At 43.5% G+C, this 12,198-nt stretch overlaps 1 protein-coding gene across 4 annotated transcripts in view; it reads left to right on the top strand.

Annotated features, from left to right (window-relative positions):
* The window catches only part of PLCB4 (phospholipase C beta 4), a 178,972-nt gene that overhangs the window by 135,063 nt on the left and 31,711 nt on the right, over window positions 1-12,198 (top strand). For all 4 annotated transcript variants that reach the window (XM_054290254.1, XM_054290255.1, XM_054290252.1 and 1 more), the window contains 6 exons: window positions 3,350-3,491; window positions 4,146-4,230; window positions 4,697-4,821; window positions 6,722-6,773; window positions 9,017-9,119; window positions 10,719-10,883. In XM_054290254.1, the coding sequence (XP_054146229.1) occupies window positions 3,350-3,491; window positions 4,146-4,230; window positions 4,697-4,821; window positions 6,722-6,773; window positions 9,017-9,119; window positions 10,719-10,883 (672 nt within the window). The remainder of the gene's footprint in view (window positions 1-3,349; window positions 3,492-4,145; window positions 4,231-4,696; window positions 4,822-6,721; window positions 6,774-9,016; window positions 9,120-10,718; window positions 10,884-12,198) is intronic.

The following is a 12,198-nucleotide window of genomic DNA, read 5'->3' as shown; positions in this document are numbered from 1 at the left end:
GTCTCTGGGTATCTTCTGTCATCAACTTGGCTTCCTCAGCTCTTGTGGATCCTCCCACTGCAGTGCCATTGCACTTCTTTGCATTTCCTGAGTCACTGCTCCTTGACTCCCTGAATGTTTTGGGCTGTTTTGGTTGGATGGGGGTTTTTTGTAGGTGTCGTTATTGTTTTGAGGATTTTTGTTTGTTTCCAGACTAGTCACTCATCCTCAGCACGTGTCCTTGGGTAACTTCTCTGCTCCTCTGCTGATCAGTGCCTTGATCTTTACTCTGCAGGAATGCACGCTCAGTGCCAGGCAGCATTTACCTGAGATTCTCAGTAGCTTTTAATTGAAGGCAGGCCCCAGGCTGCTGCATTGCACATAACATCCTGGGACAGGCCTTCTCCACTGTGGACATGTCAAGCACAGTTTACAGCACTCTTTACCCTCAGCTTTCAGGGCCTGGCAGTTTGCACATGCAGATCAGATGATCTTTATTGTGGTATCTTTATCTGGGTGTGTTATTCTTTCATTCTTCTCTGAAGCTTCCTGTGCCCAGCATCTAGTGATAGCTCTGGTTTAACTGTCTGCATGCTTCATCCTGTTCCCATGGCTGAGTTTCAGATCTTGTGTACCCAAATTTGGAACCGATACAAATTTTTGAAAGTATATGGAACAGATGAGCCTTGCAGGAAGGTGGAAAAGGGTTTACATTTTGCTAAATGCATTCGTTTTTTGAGGATTTTTTCCTCCTTACTGTGAGTGTTTCCTATTGCTTTTTCTTTGGGTAATGTATATATATTTTCTTTCCCTCAGGCCGTTGAAGATTCTGAGCAAGAAAACAATAAAAAGGTGACACAGGATGTAATGTAGTTTATTTTATTGCTTTATATATAACCTGCATATTACTCACCATGCATTCTCAGTGGTTTAACAATTTTATGCTCAGTTTTCACCACACCTATTTTTGACAGTGACTCTACCTCCTTTGGTCCTCTAGGGTTTCTTCTGCTGTGCTTTTACACTGGGGTCAGGGCTGTCAGAAACCTGGGACAGACAGGAGTGCATGACCTTTGCCTGCCTAGGAGTATCTGATCTCATGCACTGGGAAACCTGTTCTCTGAGTGGTGCTGAGATCTGTCATCCCTGCTTGATTCTGCCCTCTGCCCTTACCCTGACTGCACTTTGTTTTCCTCTCTCTTTCTTCCTTTTGCTTTCCCTTGGGACTTTTGCATTTATCTTCTCCCAGGAATCCTTTCTGTAAGACTCTTCCCACCTCTTTCCACTCTTCTCCTCCTTCTCCTCTTCTCTCATCCAAGCTGCTCCTGTTCATAACCACACTTTCTTTCAGTCTGTGTTGTTTTCTAAGTGAGTTCTGCTCCTTTTCTTGAGGGTAGGGAGGTGTAAATGACATGGAGATCCACTTTCCCCCTTGTCTTCTCTATCCCCTACAAGGCTCCTGTGCATTCCTTTGTTTCTGCAGACTTTAGGAAACATTCCCTCCTTGCCTTTTCTTACCTCACAGTTTTAAAGTTGTGAACAGTGCAGAGTATAGCCCTACTGTAAAAATTAGGGGTCTGCAAGGGAGTAAGATAGCACCAATGTCTGGTACCTTGTCTTTGAGGCAGTGCCAGTGATGCAGTCACAGGGCTGCACCTGCAGGGTGCCATTGCCTGGCACTGAGGCATCACAGTCCCTGGGGCTCCCTTTTCCCTGGGGCTCCTTTGCCTGGAGGTGTGGATGGATCAAGGCAGTGAAATGAGATTTGCTGTTCTGAGCAGTCAAAGCAGGCACTTTAAGAGCCCTGGGTTTTAGGAGGTGGGTGCTCAGTTCTGCCTGAGTTCATGGCCTTTCAGAAGTTAAGACACTGAAAAGAACTGGTTTCAGTGGGTAAATCTGGCCTGAATTTGACCTAAGCTCTATAACCAGCTATTGACCTAGTAACAAAGAAAAAAGCCTGATTTCTACTAACACAGGGATGTGCAGTGGGCATATCTTGGGATCACATCTGTGAAACCTCAGTGTGAACGTTTCTGAAAAGCAGTTGGGTTGAGCCCTGATGATCAGCATTAAAATGTGGTGTCAGTTTGATTTCATGGGCTGCTGGAAGTGTAATTCAGTCCAAAATGCACATACAGCAATGTGTACCTGGACTCATTCTGCTAGCTCAGTCACTCTGTGCAGCCACAAAATTGTGTTCCTTTGACTATAATCATCTCACAGCAAGGCATAAGTGGTTCCAGTTCACATGGGTTTCATTCTTGGGATGTGCCTGCCCTGCCTGGCAGGCAGAGGTCCATCACTCCGGTAAGTGGGCTCACTTCTCCTTTGCTCTGCCCCTCAGGGAGTGAAAGAGCTGCAGCGGTGCAGGGTCTGTGAGCTGCATTTCCTCCAGGCCCAGAAAGGGCCTGGGCCAGCTTCCTCTTGCTGTATTTCCTGAGTAGTGATGGGGAGAGCTTCTGCCAAACACTGAGCTGCACTCTGAGTGTTGGAACACACTTGGTACTTCCCAGCAGAAGGTCACTGCCAGCCTACAGGCACATTTTTTAGTAGGAGAACAACCAAAGATGCATGTGTGGGTAAAACATGATGAATTTGCAGAGATTGTTTAGCTTGACAGAATTTTGTTTCTTTTTTAATTTCAGTGAAAAGAATGTGTTTCAGACTGGTTTAGGGAAAGGCAAATACTGGACAGGGAGAGCCAGTTAAGAAATGCCTCCTGATGTGGGTTTCTAGCAGATGAGATACTTGTAGGAAACTCTAAGTTCAGTTACAAATAAAGTGCATATTTATATAGGTGATGGATTCAGGATTTTATCAGTTGAAGTGGGTAAGAATAGGAACTTGTCTCTTGTCTTGTGACACCTGTTTGTCCAGTGAAGGCTGTGGTTCCTATATTTTTGTTTGCTTCTGTTAGGAAAGATTAATAGTGGAACCCATGTGTGTTTTCATGGTGAGGAAGTTCTTCTGAGTGCCAAGTACACACAGTTTCTATCAGAAAATGCATATTAGATCACAGGTTTTGGAATTTATTTGACAAAGATGGATCATTACCTCCCAGCATTGTTCAGGCTGTTGGAATATTTATCTTTTATCTCAGTGTTACCCTACTAACTTCATGTAATATTTACCCACTGCTTAGGAGCTTTTCTATCATCAGCCCTCTTGCATGCATCCTATAACATTGACAGTCTTATATCAGCAAGGAAATAAATTTTAACTTGTGACACTAAACTTCCACTTTTCCTGTATTAATTTGCACTGTCTTTAACCTTCTGCAGATTTGGCTATGATTTTGTCCCACCTTTGAAAAACGCAGCAGCAGTGTTTACAGACAGAATTGTGATTGTTCTTTTTAATGTGTTTCCAGGGTTTAGTAACTGTGGAAGATGAACAAGCGTGGATGGCATCTTACAAATATGTAGGTGCCACAACCAATATACATCCATATTTATCAACAATGGTCAACTATGCTCAGCCTGTAAAATTTCAAGGTTTCGATGTAGCAGAAGGTAACATAAAAGGTTGAATGAAATACAAGTATTTGCTTAACCTAGGTAGTTTTTTAATCTCTACATTTCCTGAATTTAGAAATAAGGGCGCAAGACTTTAATAGTTTAATGACCATCATCAGTATGTTTGTAGACCTGTTTCCTTGGATGTGAAGTTAGCATGTAATTCCATTAGTCATCCACACGGAGTCACTCAGTTACTGGGAGAATAGAGGCTGTTAGGTTGGTTCTATTCCGTGGGCCTTCCCAACTGAAATGCTTTTTTTAGTTCATCTCTCTCTGCAGTTAGGTGAGCACAGCTGTCACTGTGGGCAGCAGTGAGCTGATACTGCACACCAGACAATTTATCATGTTGGTTTGCCTTATCTACCACACAGTGCAGGCTCTGAATAACAATGTTGTCCTAAACAAAAAAGGAAAATGTTGTTGATTTCCCAAGGAGAGAAACAGAGCAGCGAGTCAGAAATACTATGAAATTTCTCATCACTGTAATTTGATTCTATGAAATTTCTTATCACTATAATTTGATTCTATGAGTAATAGATAATGGGGAAAGAGACCAAAAACTGCTGTGTCCTGCTGTTATAGTGCATGATTTTGAATGTGATTCATCATTACAGAGGTGTTTTAAAATGTCTTGTCTTTTCTTTCTAGAACGTAATATTCACCATAACATGTCCTCCTTCAACGAGTCTGTCGGGCTGGGCTATTTGAAGACTCATGCCATTGAGTTTGTGAAGTATCCTTTCACCTCCTCCCCCCACCTTCCTAGCAATCGTAAAACAAACCAGTGCACCTTTCTGCAGTTAGTGTTTAGTCTACAAAGGGAAAGGGGGCATTTCTCCTACCTCATGCAAGGGGAAATAGTGAGATTTGACAGTGAGATTTGATAGTGAGATTTGGAGACTCATGCCACTGAGTTTGTGAAGTATCCTTTGATAGTGAGGTTTGAACACTCATGCCACTGAGTTTGTGAAGTATCCTTTGACCTCCTCATCCCACTTTCCTGCCAGTGCTAAAACAAAGCAGTGCACCTTTGTACATTTAGTGCTGCATGTCTACAGAGGGAAAGGGGAAGTGCCTCAGGAAGGAGAAATAGAGTAACAGAAGAGGAGTGCTTGAAATGGTGTTGAGATGCTGGAGGTTGCAGGCCATGCCTCTGCACCTGTGTGGTGTTTGTTTGATTTCCTTGATGGATTCCCCAGCTACAACAAGCGGCAGATGAGTCGGATTTACCCCAAGGGGGGCCGTGTGGACTCCAGTAATTACATGCCGCAGATTTTCTGGAACGCTGGCTGCCAGATGGTCTCACTGAACTATCAGACCCCAGGTAGGCAGAGTGACCCTCCCTCCTAAAGAATGGCCTGGGCAGTGGCTGTCAGCCAGATGCCGTGGATTTGCTGCCGGCATTTCTGCAGGAAGCAGACATATGGCTGAATAATGCAGCGGGGTGGGAGCACGGGAGCGTGAGACAAGAGCAGTAAAAACAGCCATGCACAGAAGGAAAATTCAGTCCTTTTATGGAAAATAATGGAGTGCTGCATCTTCCCACTGAAATGGCTTTTATTAATAAAAAGTGTTAATTACAGGGAAATCAGTGCTTTCACAAAACACAGCTCTGGCACAGCTGGGTGCATGTCTGCAAAGCAAGGATGGAGTGCACTGATTAAGATGGTAAAAAGTAATGACTGTGTGACAAATGCATTTCTAGACCAGTTGTTGGGAAGTGTCAGCAGTCATGTGCTCAGGTCTGAGATCCCAGCTGAGAGAATGATGCCAGGGAATGGAAATGCCTCTCCACAGGGTGATCTGAGAGGAGATGTATGTTCCTGTTCAGTGAAGGTGTGAGTACAGCAGGGCAGGCTCTCTGTTGTTTCCATTGGGTTTTTAAATTCATCTAGGAATGTCTTCAGTCAGATATATAACAGACCCATTTCCCATTGCCTTTCTCTGGCTGTGGCAGTGCTTTTGTGCTCATTTGCCCCTCTCTGAACAGTGCCTTTGGTACAGCAGACGCTCCTCTTGGTCATCCCCTGAGTTCTGTCCTGCAAAGCTGTGCCCCAGGGTCACCAGCTGAGGAGGCAGGAGAGGGGATACGCTGGAATCTGCTGCTTGTAGAGCACTCCAGTGGGCATGCCAGAGAGGCTGGAGCCGAAATACAAACCTCACTCTGCTCCCAGCACTGCCTCTGCCCACTGCATGTCATTCCCAGCCCCTTTAAACTGCACATTAAGAGTAGTAGCTGTCTAAGTGGAAGTGAGCAGCTTTCCTGCGTTGCTCCCCTGTGATCCAGCTGTGCTGTCAAGATGATTGTGGAAATAAAAGTTACAGCTGCCCAGTAACTCCAGTAATAACTGATATGGGCATAAGACAATCTTGTATTTTGTATAACAGAGCAGGTTTTGCTCCCTTTGAAGGTACAGTCAGTTGGGCAGGAGAAATACCTGTTTTGTTGCTAAAGCAGGAGGTTGTATTCTCGTGTAAGTAGAAAGCTGCAGGAAAACATTTCATTTTTACAAAGTTCTGGAGAGAGTTGGATAGAGGGAGATTGTTACATGTTCATGATCTTCCCCTACCAGTGCTGTAACAGTGCACTCACTAAACCCCACGTGCTTTCAAATGTTGGAACTAAGCAGTGCTGCTGTGATCTTTGTGCTTTCTTGGTGTGGTATTTTATTCTGCTGAGTCCTCAGAAAAGCAGTGGGACATGCACCTCACCTGCTTTGAGACATCAGGCTGCAGGCAGCTTCATCAGAGCTGGCTGTCATTATGATGGAGTGCATTCCTTGAGGATGTCTCCTCTAATATATCTGTTATTCTGAGGCTATTTGCACTGTTAAAGCTCCTGCTTCCCTCTGTTATTCACAGTGATCTGCAGAGATGTGGATGCCAATCTGCACTGTAGATACCAAAGGTTAGATGATGGAAATCCCATCCCAGGCACTTGGCATGTCCACAGTTGTTACTTCCCTGCCTGCCAAGTGTGTTTGAATTCAGGGAAATACTGTTTCCTAAGCCCAGCATGGACTTCAGCATGCTTGGTAAAGCTGTTACTCCTGTGAAAAAATATGAAGTTTTCCTGTTGCTTCCTATTATTTCTTAAATGTGGGTTTTATATGCATTAAATTTTTATTTAAACTTATTATTCTGGAAAACCAGTCTTATTTTCTGATCTAGTTCATGATGTGCATTATTCAGCAGGAAAGTGAGTAGATTCTCTCTCTTGGCAGACCTAGCAATGCAGCTGAATCAAGGGAAGTTTGAGTACAATGGATCGTGCGGGTGAGTGATGTGATTTAAACTGTTGGCACTGTGCATCAGGGTCCTTTATTAAGGTTTTAATAAGATTTTGTCACTATTAATTATGTGTTACAAAAGGAGAATGGGATGCTAGGTGAGGAGTAGAAATCAGCAGAGTTCAGGGAGCATTCTCCCCCACAAGGAGGTATTCTAATGAAGATGCTTTTAATTATGCCCAGCTTTCAAATGAGATCCAAGAGGCATTGTGTTCATATTATGAAGATCATGAATGCTGTACACAGTTATTCACATCCATCTCCACCTTCTGTTCTCAGCCTTTCTTTGAAGATGTGCCTCAGAGTGGAGATTCATTGCACAGTTCACAGAATTGCCAAATTTACTTGGACAAGTGGAATCTGAATGCATAGGGAACATATTTCTAATCTGTGCACTCTTAATTGGAGCACAGATTTCACAGAGAATCCTGAAGTGTTTCATCTAAGTTCCGTCTCATGATTTTTGCATGACAAAGGATGTTCAGGGGATGCTGATAGATTTTTCTCAAATGTTGATAGACCTTAATAGGACAGACTGGTCATTAGCAGCAGGAGAAAAGAAGTTTAATGAATCCCGCGAAATGACAGTCCAGAAACACATCAGAATCTGCAAGCTCTTCCTGGGAAGGAGCTGCTCTTTTACTGCTGCAGATCTTACTCAGAAAGAAAGTCTGGCTGGATGGAGCTTGGTACAGTTGTTCATTTGGGGAATGGCACAGAGCGCTTGGCCATGCCATGCCTTCATTGCAGCTGTGAGCACTCCAGGAGAGGCTCTTGGCTTTGACAAAGTGCACTCTGTAATTTCAATCAAAACAGCAAGAACAGAAGAAAACCAAAGCTTTCTTATGGCAGAGTTTGGTTCCTTTCTTCTTGGACCCACCAGCTTAGTAAAACAGTACCTGCTTACTTTTGCCAAATTCTCTGAAGGACAGGCAAAGTTACCAACTAAATTCCTGGGTTCTTCCATCAGTGCTTTGATAATAATGTAGTGGTAATGCATGGTAATGTTTTGATATGCAGTGTAAATGTGGTGGTGTTTCAGTCACAAGGGAAATGAAAAACTGAGCATTTCCTTCTGCCTGTACTCCTCTTTTCTGATTTGCACCTTTCATGCTGATCAAACAAGGTCATTTCAGCATTTCTTATTGCAGCAGGCTGAAAACAGAGGCTAAGGAGAGTTAGTTCCCTTCTGCCCCAACCTGCCTTAAATTAACCAAATATTAAGAAATCACTTTTCTAATGGAAGAAAAATATTTTTAATGGAAGAAAAAATAGTAATATTGCTTCCAAACAGAAGCAGTGTTATTAAGAAATGGATGAAAGCACTGACATTCTTTCCACTGGAATTTTTCTAGCATTTTTTAATCCCTGAATTCTGTGTAGGCCTTTATGATATTGTGTACCAGTGATTCACTAGAGGCTAAGGGTAGGTAAAAATTCATCTTCAAGCAGCTTTGTCAGGGTTGCAGAATTAGCAAGATTTTTCCAGTTGCACATTTTCTTCCATCAGTGGAAGGGAATGTCTGTAATGTGCAGCCTTTCTGCAGTGATCAACTGCTGTTTCATTTTGGTGGCAGAATCCTTGGGTTTTGGTGCATCAGAGCACAAATTGGCTTCATTGATATGGTGATGCAGTGTGAGGTCCTCAGGGAGGCATTGTGAGTGTTATTGTGGTGGTACCTTTCATGCTGCTATAATTAACAATCTGTCAGCACTGACATTATCAGTTGTTTCCCCCAAGGTTTCATAACCACAATGAAAAAATCATCTTCAAGCTGAAATTTAGTGTACAAGTCTTGAACCATAAGGAGCTGCTTCATCTGGAAAAATAACATTGAAAAATCCCTCTGTGCTTTTCCCAAGTGTTAAAGAATTAAAACAAATGAGAGCATCTGTTTTATTACATGGTGACTCCCTGTATTTTTTAACTGTATTGTTCAGTTGTTTTGAAATGTCCTTGATTATATTACATTTATTTTTATCTTAAAATCACAGATTGATTTAATCTCTCTGTAGTTGGTTAATCAAAGTCAAAATTAGTGTTTACCTATGTTCCAGACAACTGTAATACTTTCTTTTACTTCCTCACACTTGCAGCTGGAGTGAGTCTGTATTTTACACTGCTTAGGAGAGCTCATTGTTTAAGGGCAGAACATCCATTTCATAGGTATTTAATACCATTTTAATTTCCAATCCAGGATAATTTTCTCTTTTTCCCCTTGCCATAAGGTACCTACTAAAGCCAGATTTCATGCGGCGACCAGACCGGACGTTTGACCCGTTCTCTGAAACTCCTGTGGATGGTGTTATTGCTGCAACGTGCTCTGTGCAGGTAAGGCAGCACAGACAGCAGCCAGCACACCCAAAAGCACACTTAGAATCACCAGAAATTGCATATATGCACTCAATGTGCTTGGACTGGGCAGATTTCAGCATGTTGGTTATTTTTCTTTTCTTTTTTAATATTGCTGGCTAAGATGCCTTTGTTTCCTTGATCTGAGTGGAGAATGATAGAATTGGAAATGATGTGTTATTGCTCATGGTGGTGTTCTGACACAATGGTCTTTTTGAAATCCATGAGCCCACACAAACACATAAAGGAATGAAGTTCCTTTCCATGCACAATGTGAAATTGCACAGCATCACTTGTCCCCACAGAGCAGGGAGGAGTCTGGGCACGCAGGGACAGGATATCTTCAAAATGAATGCAGAAAATGGTTGGTGTGAGGCCGGCCCTTACTCTGGGGCTATCTGTGAGTAACCAAGTCCATAAAGCTCCTGCTGCAGGTCTACAGCATGGTCAGTGCCCAGTTCTGGGAGGGGGCTGACAATTGTAAAACCTGCTTGGTGAGCAAAAGGCTTCAGCTTTCAGTTAGCATTTTCCATGGGCTGCGTTTCAGTTTCACACCCTCGCTGGCCAGGCATTCCTCATGCATCCCAGATGTTGAACTGAGCTCCATTTGCACCTCTAGTAGAATAAGCATGTTTAATTAATGTTGTTTTTCTTAAATGGTAATCAAAGCACAGCCCCTCCAAGAAGGAAGTGGGATCAGATGGTTCCTAGGTCATGCATTTTGACAGTTACCTTTCTTTTGTGACTAAAACTAGTGTAAAATTCCATGCAAATTTTGTAATTAACGAGTTGAATGGAGCAAAAGCCAGCAATGATACCCTCAACCACAAAACTTTTCAGATCTGTTATCCAGAGTGTTCCCCAGAAGGATGTTAGGTCATGCAAACAACAGGATCTGGAATGAGCTTAGTTCTGTGAAATCATGTTTCAGTCTTTTTCTTCCCTCCTCGATTGTAGTAATGAAAACATCAGCTGTATTTTTAAATAACAGATCATCTTGGTGAAATGAAAATTTTCCCTGGAGTAATCACTTGCTGTGGCTAGATTAATCTTGACTTGGAGTGAAATGGCAACAAGCCTTCATATCTCTAACAATACTGAGGAGGTGTGTGGGGTTTTGGTTTTTCACTTTTGAAGCATCCTGCACTTTCCAAACACATAATATGGAGTCAGACTGACACGTGATTAGCTTCAAACCTTCACCTGAGTGAAAACAGAGCAAGAGTTTCCTTTTACCTCTTGTGCTCAAGATGTATCATATTAAAAAGTGCTTCTGAGCAGAATGTTAGAAGTTGTGGAATAGCAGTGCCAGCTCTGGTTGTTCCATTCAGTGTTTTCCTGCAGCGGATGCATCTGTGAGGCACTGCTGGCAGTACCATTTCAGGTGAAGTTGTATTTCCGTGTCTGACCACAGGAGCTTTCCCAAGGAGGTGCAGTTTGAAATGCACCCTTTGCACACGAGGAACTAAACACGTGTCAGCTGTAAACCATCTCTCAGAGCAATGTCAGTGAGAAATGACCTCCATTTCCCACATGCCTGCCCTGCAGTGCCTTCCTCTCTGCGCTGCTGTGTTGCAGGTGATCTCTGGGCAGTTCCTGTCAGACAAGAAGATTGGCACCTACGTGGAGGTGGACATGTACGGGCTGCCCACGGACACCATCCGCAAGGAGTTCCGCACGCGCATGGTGATGAACAACGGCCTGAACCCCGTGTACAACGAGGAGTCCTTTGTCTTCAGGAAGGTAGGGTGGCATCTGTGCAGGGCCCTGCTGTGCCCTGCCCCCTGAGCCAGCCCTCCCTGCTCACCCAGACGAGTGCTGCTCCACGGCCAGGCTTCTAGGGCCCCGGGTGCTGCTGTGAACGTGGAAAGCTGAGGGCAGCTTTCAGGAGCCTGCTTGGTTTTGCCTTGTTTTGGTTCTGCTTTCTTTTTGGTTCTGCTTTGGTTTTATTTTTCTAACGGATAACCTCTGTAGCTATCACATGATTTTTTTGTTGTTTTTGTTTCCATTTGGCTTTTTCCTCCCCTTTGCTTCCTCCTCCCACTTGGAGGTAGGCACCTCCTCTGTGACCATGCCTGTGTTCAAGGTATGCAGTCTGCTCAGAGTGAGCCCCGCTGGCGGACACCATCATTCCCTGGAGATTCCTTCTTCCCTGCCCTGGCAGTGGCTGCTATCTTGCACTGTTCCTTCAGCCCAGAGGGCAGGTGAGATGCTGCATCCAAAGCTAAGGTCAATGTCATTACATGGAAAAGTTGGAAGGGTGCTGTGTTCCTCAGGCGTGTTGCCAGCTCCCTCCTTCAGTGGTCCATGTGCATCATGTACCTTCTTTATTTTTTTATTTTTTTCCAATACTGAAAGAAAAAACAACCCTTTTTTTCTTGGCATGGGGGATTTAAAGAGAGAGACCATTTGTCCATGTTCAGTTTTTATCTCTCAGTCCTTATATATATATGATACATATATATATATATATATATATTTATTTATTTTATTTTTCTTCTGTTGCCTGGAGTTTCATCCAGACTACATGTGTTACAGTGCTGTCTTGGATAACATCTGTTTTGCTTACACCTGTTTTGTTGTCATGCAGAATTGTTGCTCTTTTATTCCAAAGTTCAGACTTGTAGTCCAAATGTCAGACTTTTTGCTGAGTGGTGATAGCTCTTCACACTTGGATATATTACACACTTAATCTGCTTTCCTAACAGCATAGCCAGTTTTTGAGAGAAATTGAGTTGATGCAAGAGTTTTTTCTGAGCTCATATTGTGGAAGGAATGTGACTCCAGGTGCTTTTCTCTGCGTGAGGAGCACAGGGAAGATGCTGATGTACAGGCAATGTGCTGCCCATGGCTTGCTGGCCGTGTGACCAGCAGCTGCTGCTGTCTGATTTCTTACATCAAAAGGGCCAGAAATTCCAGTGCAGCCCATGTGCTGGGACATGGGCACAGAGACTGAGGCCAGTATTTCTCATTACTGCTCTCCAGTGAGCAATCCCATGGTCACAGGCTCTCTTGAACTTGTAGGTCAGCCAAGAGATTATTTTTCTCCACCTCAGGC

Source organism: Melozone crissalis, unplaced genomic scaffold (genome assembly GCF_028551555.1).
Source record: "Melozone crissalis strain CALT ecotype California unplaced genomic scaffold, PUWL_Pcris_2 ptg000081l_1, whole genome shotgun sequence".
Lineage (NCBI taxonomy): Eukaryota > Metazoa > Chordata > Aves > Passeriformes > Passerellidae > Melozone > Melozone crissalis.
This window is presented reverse-complemented; position numbering and strand designations above follow the sequence as displayed.